This window comes from Trachinotus anak, unplaced genomic scaffold (assembly GCF_046630095.1).
Source record: "Trachinotus anak isolate AG129_WGS33_773 ecotype Australia unplaced genomic scaffold, CSIRO_AGI_Tana_v1 ptg000009l, whole genome shotgun sequence".
NCBI lineage: Eukaryota > Metazoa > Chordata > Actinopteri > Carangiformes > Carangidae > Trachinotus > Trachinotus anak.
Genome location: NW_027273860.1, coordinates 3,189,384 through 3,208,394, shown reverse-complemented (window position 1 = coordinate 3,208,394; position 19,011 = coordinate 3,189,384). Strand labels below are relative to the sequence as shown.

At 42.4% G+C, this 19,011-nt stretch overlaps 1 protein-coding gene across 3 annotated transcripts in view; it reads right to left on the bottom strand.

Moving 5' to 3' along the window:
• Positions 1-18,802, bottom strand: part of drosha (drosha ribonuclease III) — an 85,181-nt gene extending 66,379 nt beyond the window's left edge. The window contains exons 1-14 of one of the 3 annotated variants that reach the window (XM_071484627.1): positions 18,703-18,802; positions 16,626-17,481; positions 16,471-16,539; positions 15,851-16,145; positions 14,613-14,754; positions 13,065-13,225; positions 11,370-11,450; positions 9,807-9,893; positions 9,574-9,660; positions 7,373-7,444; positions 6,944-7,025; positions 6,305-6,379; positions 5,000-5,169; positions 2,552-2,676 (exon numbers count right to left, since the gene is read on the bottom strand). In XM_071484627.1, the coding sequence (XP_071340728.1) occupies positions 2,552-2,676; positions 5,000-5,169; positions 6,305-6,379; positions 6,944-7,025; positions 7,373-7,444; positions 9,574-9,660; positions 9,807-9,893; positions 11,370-11,450; positions 13,065-13,225; positions 14,613-14,754; positions 15,851-16,145; positions 16,471-16,539; positions 16,626-17,479 (2,300 nt within the window). In that variant the 5' untranslated portion in view covers positions 17,480-17,481; positions 18,703-18,802. Of the gene's footprint in view, positions 1-2,551; positions 2,677-4,999; positions 5,170-6,304; positions 6,380-6,943; positions 7,026-7,372; positions 7,445-9,573; positions 9,661-9,806; positions 9,894-11,369; positions 11,451-13,064; positions 13,226-14,612; positions 14,755-15,850; positions 16,146-16,470; positions 16,540-16,625; positions 17,482-17,901; positions 17,924-18,280; positions 18,305-18,702 lie in introns of those variants that run through there. The other 2 variants (XM_071484628.1, XM_071484626.1) reach the window with 2 other exon arrangements.
• Between the last annotated feature and the right edge of the window lie 209 nt (positions 18,803-19,011).

The window sequence follows — 19,011 nt, the reverse complement described above, 5'->3', positions numbered from 1 at the left end:
TGAGACGAGGGAATGAGACGGCTTTACCGCCCCGATTATCAGCTCGCCACCACCTCCACACTGAAGCAGCCGGAGCAGACAAGACAGAGAGAGGAAGAAAGAAAGCGAGACAGAGAGAGAGAGAGAGAGAGAGAGAGAGAGAGAGAAAGTCTATGCAGCCTGGGAGGCCCCCTCGTCCCCAATCCGCTCCAATGACCTTTCCACAGATCCGCTGTGTGCTCTCGGGGTAGCACTGCCGCTGCTCTCACCACTGCCTGCACATGCTTTCATTAGCATATGCCGCCTCTTCCTCTCTCTTCATCCCCACTTCTTCTCTTTCCAGTCTCTAACCCTTTTCAGACACAGCATCTGTAACATTGCTGGCTTCATCTATCTGCTAAAGTGAGCAGAGTAGGTCTCTGTTACCTAAATGTTCAGTAATAGCGCTGTTCTAATACAAAAGGACCATTGAAAGTGTGAGGGAGGGAGCTCACAATGTCGGTCAGAAAATCAAGGTAGCAAGTGACGGATTTTAAAATTTATTTTGCAGTTGAATGAGTGTTTTCTCAACAATCATCATGAACACAAGCAATATTCACCCCTGCTTTGTACCCTGCACAGATTCCCAAATAAATATCCCCATTCATTTCATATACTTGTGTATAATCTATAATTATATAATCAATACATATATGCCACAGCATAATGAAAACTGACAAGATGTTAGGCTGTGATTAATTCATGTTATAATAATAATCAGTGTTATTAGAAGACAGACCAAGCCTTGCATTTAATACCTCTGCAATTATTTACCTTTGTGCTCGTGCAGCTTAAACATTAGCACCTAACTTACCACCTCTCACTGAAAACTGAACCTAGGAAACCCTGCTGCTACTGCCCACGACAACTCAAAGACTCAGAAGACGGCCAGCAGTGGGAAGGGGGGGAAGCTGTGAGTGGTTCAGCTTTTTTGCAGATGTCCTCACAACCTGGCAACAGCCAATTGTGTTTGTTTTGCTTTCTTCATATAACAGAAGCAGATATTGTTTTCTAATGCAGAACAAAAGCATTCAGTGGAACTTTAACCAGCTACCAGGCGTTAGACACGACAAATTAAACACAGACACACAGCGCTCAGGAGATGAACTACTTCACTGTGCGCCGGTAGAGTGTCAATGTCAGAAAAAAAAACGCCCAATAAGAGCTGAGAGTGTAAATTACATTGCTCAACTTCAAGCGACACTTTGTTGCTCTGAATCCTGACAGCGTGTTTCACTGAGGTGTAAATTCAAACTTGAGCCAGGTTGGAGGTGTTGCAGGAATGTTACTAGATCCGACCTTGTAACACTGCAATCACAGCTTTCACAGAAAAGACACTGCGACTTATTCAGCAAGAGTGACATGTACAACTGACAGCACGTTCACGTGCTTCCATCTCTGAGTTCAACCTCCTCTCTTTCTTAAATTCCCCCTGTACATCTCTGCACGCCTTTCCCCTCCCTCATTTCCTCCATTATGTTTCTCTCATGTTTCATCCCTCTTTTGCTGAAGAAGACAACACAGCTTCTTCAGTCTCCTGAGTTAATATATGCTGCTGCTGTGTCCAAGGCTCCCTCTCTGTGGCATTGCTGCCGCAATCAACACCGACTCCTGCCCTCGCTACACGCATCATTAGCAGTGGTAGGAAATCCTTTCCACTGGTCTCTTACTACTCGTGTCTGCATCAGCTAATGATGTCCCAGTCCATCCATAAATTTGTCGTTGTCTGCCACTTTGAGAAGTTTGACATGGCAGCAGGGTGTGCAGGGATGAAAGAGCTCAGCGGACAGACAGCTAAAATACAGCAGCAGGGGAGAGGGGACATTAGTCAGAAGGAGGAAGCAAACTAGTTCTGCCTAAATGGATCTCCTACTGATCACCCTCTTGCTTGCGTGTTCATCATCACCATTTTCCTCCAGCACCTCCTCCTGACTGTTATGACTGAGACCCAATATTTGAGTTAAAAAGAAATCCACAGGTTTAAATTTAGAATGAAAGGGCAGGAGCTGAGTTGTGTGCTGACTTTTGATTGGTTCTTGGCGTGGTGTTGTCGCATCTCTCCGAGCACCTCAGAGACCGCAGTTCAGATGATCTAATACACTGCTTTTGTTAATTATGCAGCAGCACAGTACAGTATTCCCTACTGCAGCCCTGTGGCGTGTGTGTGTGTGTATGGCATTACTATTCACAAGACATAAACCGCAGCAGCTCCCACGGCGGAGGCACCCAGCGGAAACCTGAGACCCGTGACGACGCATGTGAAAATGTCATGCTACTCGTTTTCTCATCCTTCTATTCCCCTTTCCATCTATCCGTCTATCTTCCCTCCTCTTCGACGTACACCATACTCATCCTCCTCTGTGTGCAACACGAGGGATTGTGCCGTCACAGTGTCCTGGGAGAGCGGTGGTGAATAAGGAGTAGAGGGAACGAGGGAGACGCTACACAGCAGGTGAAAGCTATAAGGGGAAGAGATCTGTACTCAGATGGCTGGTCGACATTTATATATATGTGTGTGTGTGTGCCATCTTACTGAGGGTCTCCGGCGTAGCTGAGCTGAGCTGGACGGATCCCGAAATGAACAATGATGGGGAAGGTGATGACATCGGGGTTGAACTGCTCCCTGTCCAGTTGGTCGATACGCACTGAGCTGGGTTTCTGGGGAAAAGGAAGTCAGTGCAGCAAGTCATGTTACAGTATAAACACATTCATCTAGCTACGAGGCAGCCATCATTCAATCATCTGCTACCAATATATGAAATAACAAATAATCCACGCCAGGAGGGTCGTCTGTCACAGCGGTGTAATGAGATGAGGCCCAGATTCGGCTTGTAGCCATCAGACAACAATGATAAAGAGCACGTTAACTTGTGACACTCTTATCAGGGAGGAGATTGACACACAACATGTCCTCAGCTGACTCCCACAGTTAACCTGTCAGGCATTTTGCGAGCTCAGAAGACGGGGCTGTAGCAGAAGGCGTGATGTGCTGCGCGGCAGATGGCTCCAGGCTCGGGCTCACCTTGACATTAGCCGCGCTCGCTCGTCACAGCCTGCATACAAACTCTGATTTGAGAGCAAGAGGTCACCAGCCAACTTTGATTCTGCCTCTAAAGCGACGTAATCAGGTTAGATTGGCTTGATGGAAGACTTGATGATTACACTGTTTACAATCCCGACACAAGCACATTGTAAATGCTAATTTATATACTAGGCCATTTAGCATCGACTGCTTCTTTACATGTGCTTTAATGGGCCGTAGCTGATTGAAGGCAGTTGACATTTGTGCCCTCATCTGTGAACCATACCACTGTGTGAAATAAGTAGCACTTGAGAGTGCCATGTTTGATTGGCATCAGGCACTTTGATGTGGAGTATGTGACCTTGACACAACACATCAGGTGAGATTGCATGGATGGACTGAGCTGGGTCACCGAGCTCTGGAAGGATAGTGATTAACCAGCATGTTTCTAAAATCTATACCTCCAAGAACTTATTTTCTGATCACTAAATAATTATGTCATTAACAGAGTGAATGCAAACTATATTGTTAATCAGTTAATCACTGACTGATTCCTACTCTTCAATTTTGAGATAACTTTCTGTTTAATAATGTCTTAAATTGGATATCTTTGAGTCCTGGATTACTGGTTGGATAAAACAATGTTTTAAATGTCCCTTTGAGTCTTAGGAACTTGTGATTAGAGCTACCCCCAAGTCAGGATTTTCTGGGTCGGCTCAGTCGACACTCCTAACCGATGCACTCCCCTGCACATGTCGTGTTAGTTCAGCTCAGCTCCTGTACATGACTCTCATGTTCTGCCTAGAAACCCATGTTTTAATGTCTCTGTTCATCATCTGGGATGTCAAAATATCAGGTTTCCACACAGGTAGAAAAAAGTAAAAGTTGGTGTCTTGGTTAGAACTCAGTTTGGAAATCCTACCACACCAGAGAGTCTCCTGCTGGGCTCCTGACAGCGCTGTCAGTCGGACACCACACAGCTCAGAGTATTGTAGCAGCCACAGAAAGGAGTTGGGCCCTGCCCTGCCTCACAGTGCTGCCCTCTGTTTCCACCACTGTGTTCAGTCATTTAAGACAAGACTTGGTTTGTAAAGTTTACAGCCTCCCACACCGTTACTCAAGCCTTGCTCTGTGTACTGTGAGGGCAGCTTGTGGCAGGTTTTTTTACAATATTTTCTTCACTGTTTTCTGGCGTCTCTCACTGACTAAATGGGTTGACTGACAGATTAATTCAGAAGGAAAATATTAACCATCAACTATGGGTGATACAGAGGAACCTGCTAACGACAGTAATTTGACAAAAAACATTAAGAAGGATTTAGGACAGTTCTCCTTGTTTCTAAACAGAGTGACATGGTGATAAAAATAGCCACTTAAACAACCTCACTATAAGAAATCCTGAGAGTGACAGTGAAAATGGCTAAAGTTGACCATCACCACAGATAGTTCTATTTTCACCAAACACAGTAAGTCTCTATATATGACCTTTTTAATAGACTTTGTTTGACTGGCAGACCAATCTTTAACTTCAGTCTATGGATGGAAGACTATTAAACACCCACCTATGTGCAGAACCTGACAGCAACAATTCAGTCCTGCCAGGAGGGCCAGCTGACTCAATAACTCACCCACGCCAAAGGTTACACAATCATATTCACTGTTCATATGCAACCTTTTAGCTAGCAATGACATCTTCACCTTTACCCAAACACAATTACTCTACATTCTTTAAAATATGGGCCAGACAAGAAGGTTAACCAACTTCACAGCAACATAAAAGCTTCGGCCTGACTAGTGTTGATGACAGCAAACGCCCTTGGGGATAATAGGTGAGATTGCTCATGTCACAGGCTAACACAAACAGCCTTATTCCTGCAGTGTCGGGGTTGGGGGCGACAAATGCCCTTGAAATGGCGGACAAGGCCACCTCCTGTTGTAGCAGAGAAGCTGAGGCCTCACCATGCCCGGGTTGGTGACGATCATGCCCTTGCACTCCTCCGCGTATTTCTGCCACTCCAGCTCCTCCCACTGCAGCATGTCTGCAATCTCCTCCTCAGGGACCAGGGGCTTGCTGCTGCGCAGCAGGTACAGTAGCACCTGATGCATGGACAGCACCTCCTTCCCGCCATCTAAGACATAAATATTTATTAACATGAATACACAGTTAATTGAAAAAAAAAAAAAGCAAAAATCTCACTCTTCATTGATGCAGTTTGTGGAATTTAACAAGCTGTGACTTTTTGCCTCAAGGGAAAATGTTTCAGTGAGCTTCCATACAACATACTCATTGTTCAAAATCCTTGGCCCAAAATCAGCTTTCATGTTGGAGAAAGTCTTTGTGTTTATAGAAGCATCTCACCCCGCCTCACCTCCGCCAACTCAGAGTTTTTGAGCCAGTACTACATACTGTGGAAATGTCCCCATGCATCACAATTGCATTGTTCGGGAAACACACAGGTGAACACAGGCACTGATGAAAGGTCAGATGCGATACAATACGTGAAGGCACATAATGACACGCACATGGAATAACATTCAAATCTGTGTTACAAAATCAAGAGTGAGCAGACAGTCACATATCAATGCTTGTGCAGAGAAATAAAGCCAAGTGCACACATGCAATCCACCGGGTCAAAGACAGTCCATTTAATAGACACTCACGCACAATTGATTGACCTCCATTTACGAGTGTTAACATGGACAGACACACAAAAGTCCACTGTGCTCTCAGTCCAGGAAATACATTAAGACAATAACAAATGCACACACACTCTCTTTGCAACTTTCCAACACACCATCATCATCCTCTCACTGTAACTCCTCGTCTCCTCCGTCTCTCTCTTCACAGATCACATCAGAAACTTTGGTTTGGACAGTTTTTTTTTCTTTTGTAAAAGAAGCAGATAAGTGTTTGTAGTGAACTAAATTGGGAAAGCTACGAGAGAAACTGTTTCTTGATGGAAAGAAGGTAGGTGGCACGGCTGTCATAACAAACTCAGAGGCAATATCATAGTGCACCAGCACCATCATGTGTATCAAAGATGAATACCACGCAGCTACACAGCTGCTCCGGCTCTGGAAGTGAACCTCACAACGTACCACATGTATCAAGATCAGATGCACCAATATTGGGGACAGACATTACTGGAGATGTGCATCCTTTTCCTTTTCTGTAGCATGTTTAAACTGGAGAAATGTGTTACCACCGACCACCAGAGGGAGACAAAGAGCAGTCAGGTCCATACAGGTTGTTAACAGTCTTACCAGGTAGGAATCGGACAAAACGGGGCATGAAATGAAACCGCTGGCATCCAGAGGCCTCGCTGTCAAACTCAGGACCTGGACAAAGGAGCAGAGACTTTTTTTTGCTGTTTGTTCAGGCAGAGTACAAGTTTTCACACTAAAAACATGCTTTTGACACAGGTTAAAGATTAGAAGTGTAAAATCATGGCTGAAATGACAATCGCAACAATGTTGCTTGACAGTTTCATCACATTTAATGTGCTTTCTTAATCTTATCAATGGCTGTAAAAGTAAAATTTGAAATTTCCTACATTTAATCATAAATGTGTCTTAAAATTAAGTTGGTTAAGTTACAATAATGAACAAAAACAATCTATTTTACTAGAAACACACAAATCAATGTATTGTTTTGGTCCATATTGCAAATATCAAACATTCACAGTGTTGGTTGGGAAAAGTATGTGAACCCCTACAGAATAACTTCAAACAAAGACACACAGTACAACACAAAGAGAGAAAGGGATCCCAAAGTCAACCTCATTTTTGCTACAACTTGTAATTTGTGATCATTCCCTCTTTTATATTCACTATCAAAACAAATGTCAAACATGTGAGAGAGGTCATTTCTGGTTAAGCTGGGCTTTCTTTTGGGATGTCTACCTGTCAGGTTCCAGTCATACAGCTCAAGAATGTCCTGAAACAAGTAGGAGGCAAACAGCTCCAGGCCTCGCACACAGTAGTTCTGGCCACGGGAGAGAGAGACGGTGTTAGATAGCAGCATTTTGTTAGTATACAGTGCAAGTAGACTCAAAAAAAGCAAGAGTGTATTAATGTAGATATGACTGATAAGCAAATCCAGTTCTCTAACTTTATCACATAAGCCACCTTATCGACATAATCAACTTCGGCAGGTTAAAAAGAATCTCCTTTCCCTCTTCAGAAAGGATTAGTACCGTCGCTCACCCAGGCAGTGAGGTGTGAGGGTTACGTGTGGCTCAGCTGTGCTCAGACTCAGCCGTTTGAGATAAAAACAAAAGGGGTGAGAAAGGGGAGAGAAAGAGCTGGGAGATAAAGTAGGGTTTTACTGACCTCCGGTGTCATCTCCTCTATGAAGTGAATGGTGTAATCTATGTTGAAGCGGATCACACGGCACAATGGAATCTGTGATGATGAAAGGAACAGAGGACGAGCAGAAGAAAGGACGGCCTGACTCATTACCATGGCGCTAGGCAGAGGTTACAGCTTTTCAAGGAAACTCATTAAAACCTCATCTCTGCGGTGGAGCTTGCCCAAAATGGTGCTTGCAACCATGTGCATGTTCAGAAAAAGTATGGACGGGGAAGAAATCCCACTCTAACTCACTGCAATGTGTATAAACAAGCTCTGGCCAGTTTAAAAACCCAGATGTGTGCAAACACCCAGTCACACTCACACACACTCACACACACACTCACACACACACACACACACACACACACACACACACACACACACACACACACACACACACACACACACACACACACACACACACACAAAAATTAAGTAACTCAAATCTCTCGAAATAGATAAGCCTGCTCTTCTGTGTTTAATCTCCATAGTTACACGGTCTTTGTTGCCAGAGCACAGGGGTCCATTTTAAGAGATTAACCTGGGAGTCACATTCATTCTTGCCCATCCCGGCGGCTAACTAGCAGGGGGGCTAATATCACCACGCTCCGAGGTTCCTAATCCCCACACTGCCACGAAGCGTTTACCCCAGCTTTTAACAAGGGCTGCTTAAATTATCCAGTTCAAATCATGTCTAATCCTCTGGGCTCTTTTCAAGCTAGAAGGATATTGACCAAGTAGTTTATTATTTAAACATGCAGGAAAAAAAAAAAACACACACACACACACACACACACGGCCACAGATTTGGTTTGGTTGTCTCCTGTCGATATCTCTTTGACTTTAGACTTCCTCCTTGGGAGAAGAAAAAAAAAAGTCAGGCACACAGCTCGAATGGCTTCAGAAAGAGACGGTCCTTTTAAGTCACGACCTCTCTAATGTTTGACAGCCACTGATGGGCCTTCAAACGTGAGGGAGAGGAGTCTGTGACAAGGTCAGCACAGCAAGAGAGGAGCACTTTGTCCGGGCAACAAAGAAGCAGATCCGAAGCCAAAAGCCGATTTTAAGTCATTTTTGAGGAGGGTCAAGTTACAGGAGGAGCGGGACTTTTCACTCACACTCTGACCTAAATTATATGTGTTGCCTTAACAGACATAAAGGAGGAGGAATGGTATCACATGTGGTCAGTGCAGAGCTGACTGAGCAGCAGTTGGTCTGAGGTAATGAGGTTTCATGCAGACAGGCTCATACAGCAGAGAGCAGAGAGGGCAGAGGAACACCAGGACAGGCCTACAAAGCTAAAACTAAGAAATAAATATTAATAAAAATAGTTTAGTAGTTGTTCTGTTTGTTTTGAATTAACAGTGGATCAGATACCCTGCGCCCTGTCAGTCACTTCTACTCTTCATGAAGGAATCTTCACTGATGACACAAAACAAAGAGAGAAATCTGACAACAAAGTGCAAATAAAATCAAATCAAATCAAATCAACGTCTATCAACCGACATGTCGCAGCGAAATAAAGTAAGATGGCTGGCTTCCTGGTTCCTTCTCAGTCCTGTGCAGATATCAATAAGAATTAAAGGTGTGCAAGAGCTATGTAAAAGTTTTTAACTGTAAAACATGATCATGTTTCTGTGATATGATTTTCCTGAAGGTTGACAAACAATAGCCTTGAAATATCACCATGACAAAGCAGCAAAACAAAAAATCCAGTGTTAAAAATTTAGATTGCTCCTTACTATTCCTATTAGATGAGCCTTTGTTCTTCAGGTCTTCAGAGAAGTTATGTATAATTCATTGTGTACATTGTTTTATGTATAACACGCATTCTGTTTGAATGTGAAATGACTCTCTGATGGTGAAAGGTGGGTTTTTTAAGCTTATAGAGAAGTTGCAAGCAACCCTGTAAACTTTTTGGTTTCATCATGACACTTAAAAATAAAACAGTCAAGTAAACTGACTGTGACACCTGTCTCCAAAAACACAATGTGAAAGATACTCTGCAAGCTCCAAGCAGCAAAAAACAAATAACGACACAAACTATGAAAAAAAAGAAAGGCATAACTGAGAAAAACGACTGCACAGTGACGCCCACTTACTGTCAGAAATCTGAAACTACTGTGGTGTAAAATTCATGGCTTATCGCCTACACCGCTAACAATTCAAAGCAGGCTTACATTAGTGAGAGGTGTGTGGGAGAAGAGAGAGAAGCCTTCAAACAGGTACTCGTGGTCATCGTACTCGATCACCGTCGGCCTGTCAGTCTGAAAGAGAAAACAGCTGGTCACACACTGGAACGACATTGCAGCTGAATAAATGTCACAATATCAACACTGATTACTGCCATAAAACATGCAACAACAACAACTTCTGTTATTTTAGGGGCTTGAAAAAGAAGTAAAAGTCATACCAGGAAGTTGGTGGGAGGAGACACGGTGATCCTGTAGTGGAACAGTTTTCCTGCATTGTTGTTCATTGGACGACACTGTTTCACAGACTGAGAGAGACACACGAACTCAGCTCATTCTCTTTAAAAGGGAATTTAACATACACATATAAATATTTATATATGACACTATACTGGAGCCAATTATGATTTAAGAAATATAAACTATGAGGCCTTTTGTCTACCTGTCAAACAGTTTTAGGGCTGCAACTAATGACTATTTTCATTTTCAATTAATCTGCCAAATAAATTCTCAATGTGTAGATGGTCTATAAAATATCAGCAAAGCATATTCAGATGTTTTTGTCTTACCAAGAGTCCAAAACCCAAAGATAATGAGTTTACAATGATATAAAACAGATAAAGGCAGCAAAACCTCCCAATAAAGAAGCTGCAACTAAGAAATATTTGACATTTTTGCCTGAAAAATGTCCTAAATGATTCATCAAAATAGATGCTAATTCATTTTCTGTTGATTGATTCATCTTAGGATTTCTACCACTAATGAGTTTGTTGATTTGACTTTAAAAATATTACTTTTTTTTTTACCTCCACACATTAATGCATTTACACTGAGGGATTCCACCAAGTATAGAAGTTAATGAGGGGCAAAACATATTTGTGAAAATTATTGTGAAATTACTGTGAAGCCAGAGATGTGATGAACACATCCCAGTGATGCCTGATGTACATCCTTTAATGATGCAGCCATACCGCCCGTTAAAAAACAATTAATTGACTAATCATTTCCAGGTCAACCAAGAACATAACAAGAAATTAGTCAACTACTCGACTAACAAGGGAGCATGCCCCCTTCATTTTCCAACCCAAATAGATTTTTAAGCCATAATATGACCTCCAAGTAACATGCTTGCAAAAGTGGCTTCTAGGTAAAAATTTACAAAGTTACAGCTGAGATGTTCCAGCATTTGTCTGCAGGCTGATGTTAATTTACCTCCCTGCAAAATACTTTGCCATAGGTTAGAAAACTCATTAAGTAATCCATGACTTTAAGTAACCATTTGTCATAAAAGGCAAACAAAAGGAAAATGGACTTTTCCTGCTCCTTAACCAGCCTCCCTTCCACCTGACATGTTAACAGTTTAATGAATGCAATCCAGGAGTAGTATCGCTGCTGCAGTTAAACAGCTTCGAGATTTGTTGTACTTCGTTGTCTTTGATGCTGAAATGTGTTACACACCTCTGCTGAAGATGCATCTATGTGGGAGTTTTTGTTCTAAAACACAGTAAGACGAGAAAATGAGTCATAAAAACCAGAAATCTCAGCAGGAGGCAAAATAATCGATGAATCACTGGTATAGACCAACTCCCCTGCCAAATTCTTACAGATGTGATATCATCATTTGGCTCTTTGGGATGATAAACTCTTACTTACTGTCCCTCTAATACAACAGAAAATGGCCTCTGTATAGAGAATACATTTAGCCTGACTAGAATAATGTCCTTGCCCCTGTGTGGCACAACTTCAAGGTTATGAAAGGGTGATTTATTCACAGCGTGTCATACCTCCTCCCCCGGGTAGATGCTGTGGCGGATCCCTGTACGTCTGGCCTTGGCACTGCACTTGCACAGGGGACCATCATTCATCTGGACAGAAAGAAAATACGTAAATCAGACACAACTGCTCCACTTGCCATGTATAACACAGGAGCTGCTGAACATTTTACATCTCTAAACTGCATACTCCTGTCCTTTACTTCTTCACTGGAGTTTTGAGTTTTAAGTTTTTCTTTGTGATAGTCTCACAGCGATGTGAAGGCAAACTCTGACAAAAAGGTCTGAACTCTTCAATAACACAACAGCACAACACAAAATGCCAAATTGTTGGCCTATGACTACATTTTAAATTTTACTGACTTTATTTTATTTATTTTCCAAAAATTTGTATTAAGGAAAGCAAACTTTTCATTACTCTGGGCATTTTTCAAATTGCATGGTTAGATGTCAGACCTTGAATTATTCTAGTCAACTGAAGAAATATGAATGATTTCAAAAGCTCCCACAGACCTGAACTTGCTGCGCACAATCCAGTATTGTTGGAAATGCATTCAACGTTTTATAAAGTATTATATAATGATGTGTATCTACATTATAGACACACGGGCACCAATACACCAAGACATCCCTCCAGTGCCTCTAGAACAGACTGTTTTGAAATTTATGAATAAATGAATTATGTCACTAATTCCTGTTTTTAACTATTTTGCCTGGGATTTCTCCGAGGCACAAAGGCACAAAAAGCCCCCCAAAAAATAAATAAATAAAAAAAGAAAAGAAAGTTAAGAATTGAGACAATTTATAGATGGAATCTAAACTTCTCACAAGCTCTGCTGTACACGTTATGCAAGAGAGACACTGTTTCTAAATTATTCTAAATTACCTCAATCTACGTCACCCATATATCAGCCTGGCCATTTTTTAGTCTAGCATTACCACAAATGAGTGCCTTGCAGTGTATTGTGTGTTGCAGAGTCCCCATTTTGCAGGTCTAAAGGTTGTCAACATGCTGCAGCTGTTTATTTCTTTTAAAACTGATCTATACAACCATTTGTTTTAGGATCATATCCAGCGGCATAATTTTCCTTTAATAAAATAGGGAATTAACAGAGTTACAGCATCTTAGACTCATTAACTAATACTCATTTGCCAAAAAATGACTCATATATGCAAATGCCTGTTCTGTTTTTGCACTACACACTCAATAAACAGTGGCCTGCTTCAGTGACGGTTGGATGAAAGTGCTGCTGTTGCTGTTGCCTGAGGAAAAAAACTTATCAGCACAATTTCTGATAAAGCCGTAAAATTAAAACTGTGTTTAAAATTCAAGGGTTGCAGGTTTAATTTAAATTAATTGGATTATATTATTTACTTGGTTTATTCATCTGTTAAAGCATATTGGACTGTTTGAGCACCATGCACTGTTTAAATATCCTGGCAGGAAATGCGGGACAGAAGCTGGGGTTTGCCTGCTTTTCCTCATGTTGGGAAAGACGCAGATGTTTAGGATTTACATTGGCTCTGTAGGAAGACTATTATTCTACAGCAGACTTGGCCCACTGGACACCATTTGCCTGCCATTGCCTTATATTATGAAAGCAATGTTGTGGAGTTGCTTCAGAGATGGTTCTGCTTTGGTCTGTTTAGATAAATATAGAAGCTGAAGCTTTGGTTTTATAAGATGATCCCTTTGTTAACACCGACCTGTCCTGGGTCGTTGTACCACAGCTCCTCGTGAAGGCGGTCGGGGTGAGCTTTCTTTCTCTTGATCTCGGCTATGACATCGAAAACCTCAGAGTCAGAGCTGCTGGAGCAGGTGCTTCCTTCACCGTCTGACTCACAGTCTGAGTCACTGCTGCTGTCATCTGGAACCAAAGAGCAAAAAGGTCTTTAATCATTACAACGTTATGGGGCCGACAACTGAAACATAATTTGCTGAGGCGGAGCTGGTCGACTGGTTAAGCTCCCCTTGCTCAGCTGTGCCCTCACAAAGTATTATACAACATAAAGTCTCAGTAAAGCGATCTGTCACAGTGTTCAAATTGTGAGCACTGTCTTTGCCAGCTCTTGTGGAGGAATAATTATCCACACAATGCTGATGATACAGCAAACTTTCACATCTCGGTAATTCTTCAGGGAAACAAATGGAGTTCGGTGAGATTTACCAATAACTCTGTTGGATTCATTCTTTAAATATTCTCGTTCATTACAATGTCCACTTTTCTCGCCGTCTGCAGCGTTAAATCTCTATGAGACTGAAGGAACAGCACAGTTGCCAATATTGACACCTTGCGTTTTCTTTTTCTCTCTCACACTTATCACCCCCCCTTACCGGAGATAAACATCACGCCAAAATGAGGATTATAATTTCCATTCAGATGAATAGTTTGTGGCTTTTAGCTCAGCAAAGTCTTCAATTCTTATCAGCATTTTAACTTGAGTACTTGACTGTGAAGTCGGTGCCCAGAGCAACATATTTAGCAAATTAGATCTCCCTGGGCGAGATTGATACAGTTGTGGTGCTGAAAGAGACAATCCAGCTGACAGCCCTGCAGATACCATCAGAAACACTGAACTTAATCTCTGTCTCAGCCCAATGCACCGCCGAGAAGACAGCAAGTTTCTGTGTGCATCCACAACAAAAGGTTGTTGACAGATGTATTAACTCTTCATTGTTATTTAGCTGCTGCATTAGCATCCAGAACAACTTACAAAAGTAACAAGATAGCAAGTGTGAACTGATACGTTTCAATAAGGGAATCAGTCACTGGCTGCTGAAGGTAAACAGAGGTCATGTGATCTATAGGACTACAAGACTGAAAGACAAAAAAATACCTCAGATTACTCTGCATTGCACTCATGGCTTTTGACTGATTCAACAAAACCATGTGAATGTTCCTTTTTTCAACTACAACAGGAATTTTGAGGTTTTAAAATCATTAACATGTCAATAATCTATATATAGTCAATACAGAAGATGAAAATCTTCATGCAGTATTATAACCAACTACACTCAGTTTAGCAATGCAGCCTAATACAACAGTCCTGTGGTAAATCCTCCTTCATGAAGGTTATAATGGTCAGTTTTTATTGAAACTCTAATAAAGAGGTGTTCATTCAACTGTTTGATGACTCTAGAGGATGTAGTTTGTGGTGTTACTGAATTATATTGATTTGAATGGGGTGAACAAAATAATTGAAAGGCCGAGGTTTTGACTGAGTGTAGTGTCGTAATGCCACAGCACTACTCACCTGGATCCTCATCCAGTTTGGTCTTAGGTGGCTCCCATTTCGGTCGAGCGTCCTTGGCTCGCTCCTGTCTCCGCCCCAACTCTTCTTCAAAGCGCTCATACAGGTCCCGCAGTTTACTGGTCCCCACGACTGTAGAGTCTCCCTGGAGTAAATCAATTCAAATAAAATACATGAAAATCTGTGACACAGTTGTTTTGTTTTTTTCATTTTTAAATGTTAAACAGAATAGTCGTAGATAGAGAAAGGCCAGATTGATAAAGTAGTCCAGGTGGTGTTTTATTCCTTTATAGGACAGTGGACAAGAAACAAGGAGAGAACTGAGGTGTTGAAATCATAATGGCAGAGTGTGGCCTTGGCTGGTGCACAGATGTCACAAATAGACTAATGACATAAAACATTACGAAAAAACTTAATACAGAACTTGATGTTGTGAGAAAAAGACCTGTTACAAATACAGCTAGAAGAGTCTCAATCCTCACAAAGCACTCTCAGGCCCATAGACCGTCTGTCATTCACCCTTTTTGGGGAAGCGACAGTAACTAACTCCAGAAAGTAGCATCCTCGCTGTCACAGCAGACAAGAGAGAGACACAACAGTAGTAAATCTGTTCATACACAGGCAAAGAAATAAAGTTAGGCTCCATCTCGACATTTACCTTCACTTTAGTTTTACTGAAAGACAGGTCAGGCCTCTGCCAGAGTGTGTAATTTGTGGAGAGAAAGTAGCTGAGGACAGCAGGAAGTAAGCATTCAGAGACTCCTGGTAAAGGTCAGAGCTTCAGAGAAGAAAAAGGAGTCGGCACTAACCAAAAGCTCCAAAGACATCAGAAAAGCATTTGAGAGGGCAGCCGGTGATTTGCAAAGGGCAACTTGAGGCATGTCTTTTGAGTGCTCGCTATTAACTGAGAGGCTGAAAACATATAGTCTTAGAGAGAAACTAATATAACTCTTCAACAGCACCATCCAAGGCTGAAGTGATAAAATGGCAGGAAGCAGATTGGGAAAGTTCCCTGTGGTAGTCGGCTGGTCTGTTGCCAGTGTTGATGGGCAATGCTCTAAATCCAATCAACCAAAACAAGCCATTCTCTGGTAACTACCTATTATCAAGATGCAGGTAATGATATTTTTAAGGCTATGGACTCTGTTGCAAAATGGTACAGTGTATAATAACAACTGCATATTACAACAAACAATTAGCAGCTGAACATAGAGCAGATAATTAAAAAGTGCAAACAGTACCACTTGGTCCATGGGGTCATTGGAGTAGTAGTTCTCAGCATGGGTGCAGCGGATCCAGGCAGGTTTCAGCAGCTCTTCCTCCTCTTTTTCATCATCACCCTTCTCTTTCTCCTTCTCTCGGTCTCTGTCCCGCTCCCTCTCTCGCTCGCGGTCTCTGTCACTGAACGCCTCATCGGAGTCTCTGCTTCTGATGGAGGAGTAGCTGCGCTCTCTGCTCGGGCCTGAGGAGAGCTCCGACCTCCTGTCCCTGTCCTCTTCCCAGCGACCACGTTTCCTGTCTCTGCTCGTGGACCGACTTCAGGCGACAAAAACAAGGATCAGCAATAGTGTATATTCACCTGAAACTAAAAGCTGTTGTGTTTTAATTAGCTGAGAACGAGCCCTTCATATCCACATAGGGAGCAGGTCCTCTTTCATGGAGTGCTATATTCAGGGTGTGGACTTTGAAGGACATAAAACACACAACAAAAAATGCAAAACTATGGAAGTTGTAAGAATGGGTGAAAGCTAAAAAGTGACAAAAACAAAAAATGTATTTATCTGTAAATGTTTCAAAGTTTGAATGGGGATTAGTATTTCACAGCAGCTTAAATAAGACAAATAAGGGATTACACATGTACCTCCGAGGCCTCTTTCTGTGCCTGTCAGGCGACTGGGATCTCCGACTTTCTCTGTGACGATGCCTCTCTCTGTGAGCACACACACACACACAGAGCAGTAAGAAAAAAACTCATTTCACAGATTGGTCTCATTCAGGACCCTGCTGTCTGTGTACCTGCTGCGATCCCTGCTCCTGTGTCTGGGGGGACTCCGGTTTCTGTCATACTCAGACCTGTACCTTCCACCGTCTGGCCTGACACGCCTGTCTGGACTCCTCCCACGATCTTTCTTCTCCCCAGGAAATTCCATTTTGTGTCTATCACCATGGCTACTGTAGCCATAGCCCTTCTGCCTGTGGTCATCATGGCGATATCCTCTGTCTGGAGACCTCCTGCTGTCCATGGGTTTTTCATACTTATACTGCCCCCCATGCCTAAAGCTGTGGTCTGGTTTGAATGAGCTGGGGCTCTGGGTGTAGCCAGGGCTGAAGGTGGGAGGAGGGAATGGAGGGTGGGGAGGATGGGGATAGTTCATGGAATATGGAGGGTGATAGCCCATCGACTGAGAAGCCATGGGGTGAGGCATAGGTGGGTGTGGTAATGGTGGTGGGGGGACAGGTGGCATCATGTAAGGGTGGTAGGCATTCTGAGCAGATACCTGGGACCCTGGTGTCGGACCCCCTGTTGCACTGGGCAAGGGAGGAGGTGGAAAATTTGGGGGGGGTTCTAGGAAGCCCTGTCGCACTGGGGGTTTGGGAAAAGGTGGGCGAACTGGACACTGGTTAAGAGAACCGGGAGTCTGGGATGGTGCTGGAGGAGGGTACTGCATGAAGTCAGAGTGTGGAGGCATGTAGCTGCTGTTTCCATGGTAGCCTGAAGTAGGTGGAGTCTGTAGATCGTAGTGGTATGGGGGCACAGGAGGTTGTGGAGGGGGCGGCCTCAGGTTGGTGGGTCGGTAGCTTTGAGGGGAGCCATGCTGGCCTGGGGGCATTCCTCCCCTAGGACCTCCACGGTCCTGATGGAAAGACATGACTGTGGACATCACAGAAAAATCATATTAAAACCGATACTCACTTTATATCCCTCATGAAACATAACTAGAAGTAAATGTGTCTAAATAATAGTTAACTTTCTTTACTTGTTTTTTTTTTTTAATTAACTGAAAAAAAAATCACATTAATTAATTTATAAGAATGACATCAAATCAAGGAATAAATAAATTTTAGAGGACTACAGTGCCAACTCTGAACTGTGGAAGAGTACTTTTATCTATTAATATTTCCCCTTTAAAAAGTGTTTCATGCCACTGCATTCTGTGGCTGGGGCTTAATGTAGTGTTTTTATTGGGTTATGGTTAACAGTCCCAGAGATGAATAGTTGGGTTTAGGCTCTCAAAGGAGTTTTAAATCGAAAGCAACTGGACTTGGTTATATGTCTAGGAAGACGTTTCACCTCTCATCCAAGAGGCTTCATCAGTTCTTTCTCGCACCTGACCAGGCTGGGACTGGTCCAACTCACAGGCTTGGGATTAGGGAAACACAATACCACTTATTAATAGAATCACCTGCGACTCAAAAAGAAACTGAGTAAAGCTTTACTTGTTTATATTTTTAAAATAATAATATTTGCAATTGTAGTAGTTAGTGAGTCTCTATGTGTGATGATTATTTTGTGGGAGTAACTCATGCAGTTTGTAGTTAAATAAATGATTTTCACGTCTCGCTTACGAAAGAGATTTTGATGTATTTATTATTATAAAAAAAACAAAGTTTTCTTATATTATAGTCCTATGTAACTGGGGCTATAAATAGTGGTGAAGTTAATCGTTTACCTTTATTATAAGCAACAGCTGAACATCGTTAAACTAATTGCTTGCTCCGTCATTAGCTGACGAGCTAAAACAGACGTAATTTACCAAAGAATAACGCATGAAGTAACTGAAAGCAACTGAGTTATTGTTGCTGTTAGAGGGGAAAGTCATCACTCCGGGCCAATATTAATATTATTCTTGAACTAACACCAGCAGCTCGGTTAAAACTGCACTGGCTACCCGTGTAACATGTTAGCAAGCTAGCTAGCACATCATGCCAGGATAAACGGGGAAGAAATTACGGAAGAAATCAAGAAGAGCTAGCGAAAGACGCGCATCATTCCGTCTTCGCTACTGGATCAAGAGCGTACAAATATAACAGTCTAAATTTTCTTTTAAAAAAAGGTAAATTATATGAAGGTATATGCAGCACAATGAGTTACCTGGTGGGTTTCAAGCTTTCCGAGTGGCCGTGTTTCTAGCCGGAACGATTGGGGAGAGCAACGCGGATTGACCAATGGCATTCAGTGAGTTGGTCGTTAGCCAATCAAAGAGCGATATAGTTTGAATTGTTTCTCGCCGGTCGGTCCTCGCTGTGGCACATAAACAAACCACTTTCTTACCGATGATATCTGAACCATGAAATGTATTTCTTTTTAGAAACCTCCTCATGATAAAAGCCAGTGGTGTGTGATTTCAACCGAACAGCAAAAAACGCACTTTATTTTTCATGTTGACAGTTGTGGCGCCTA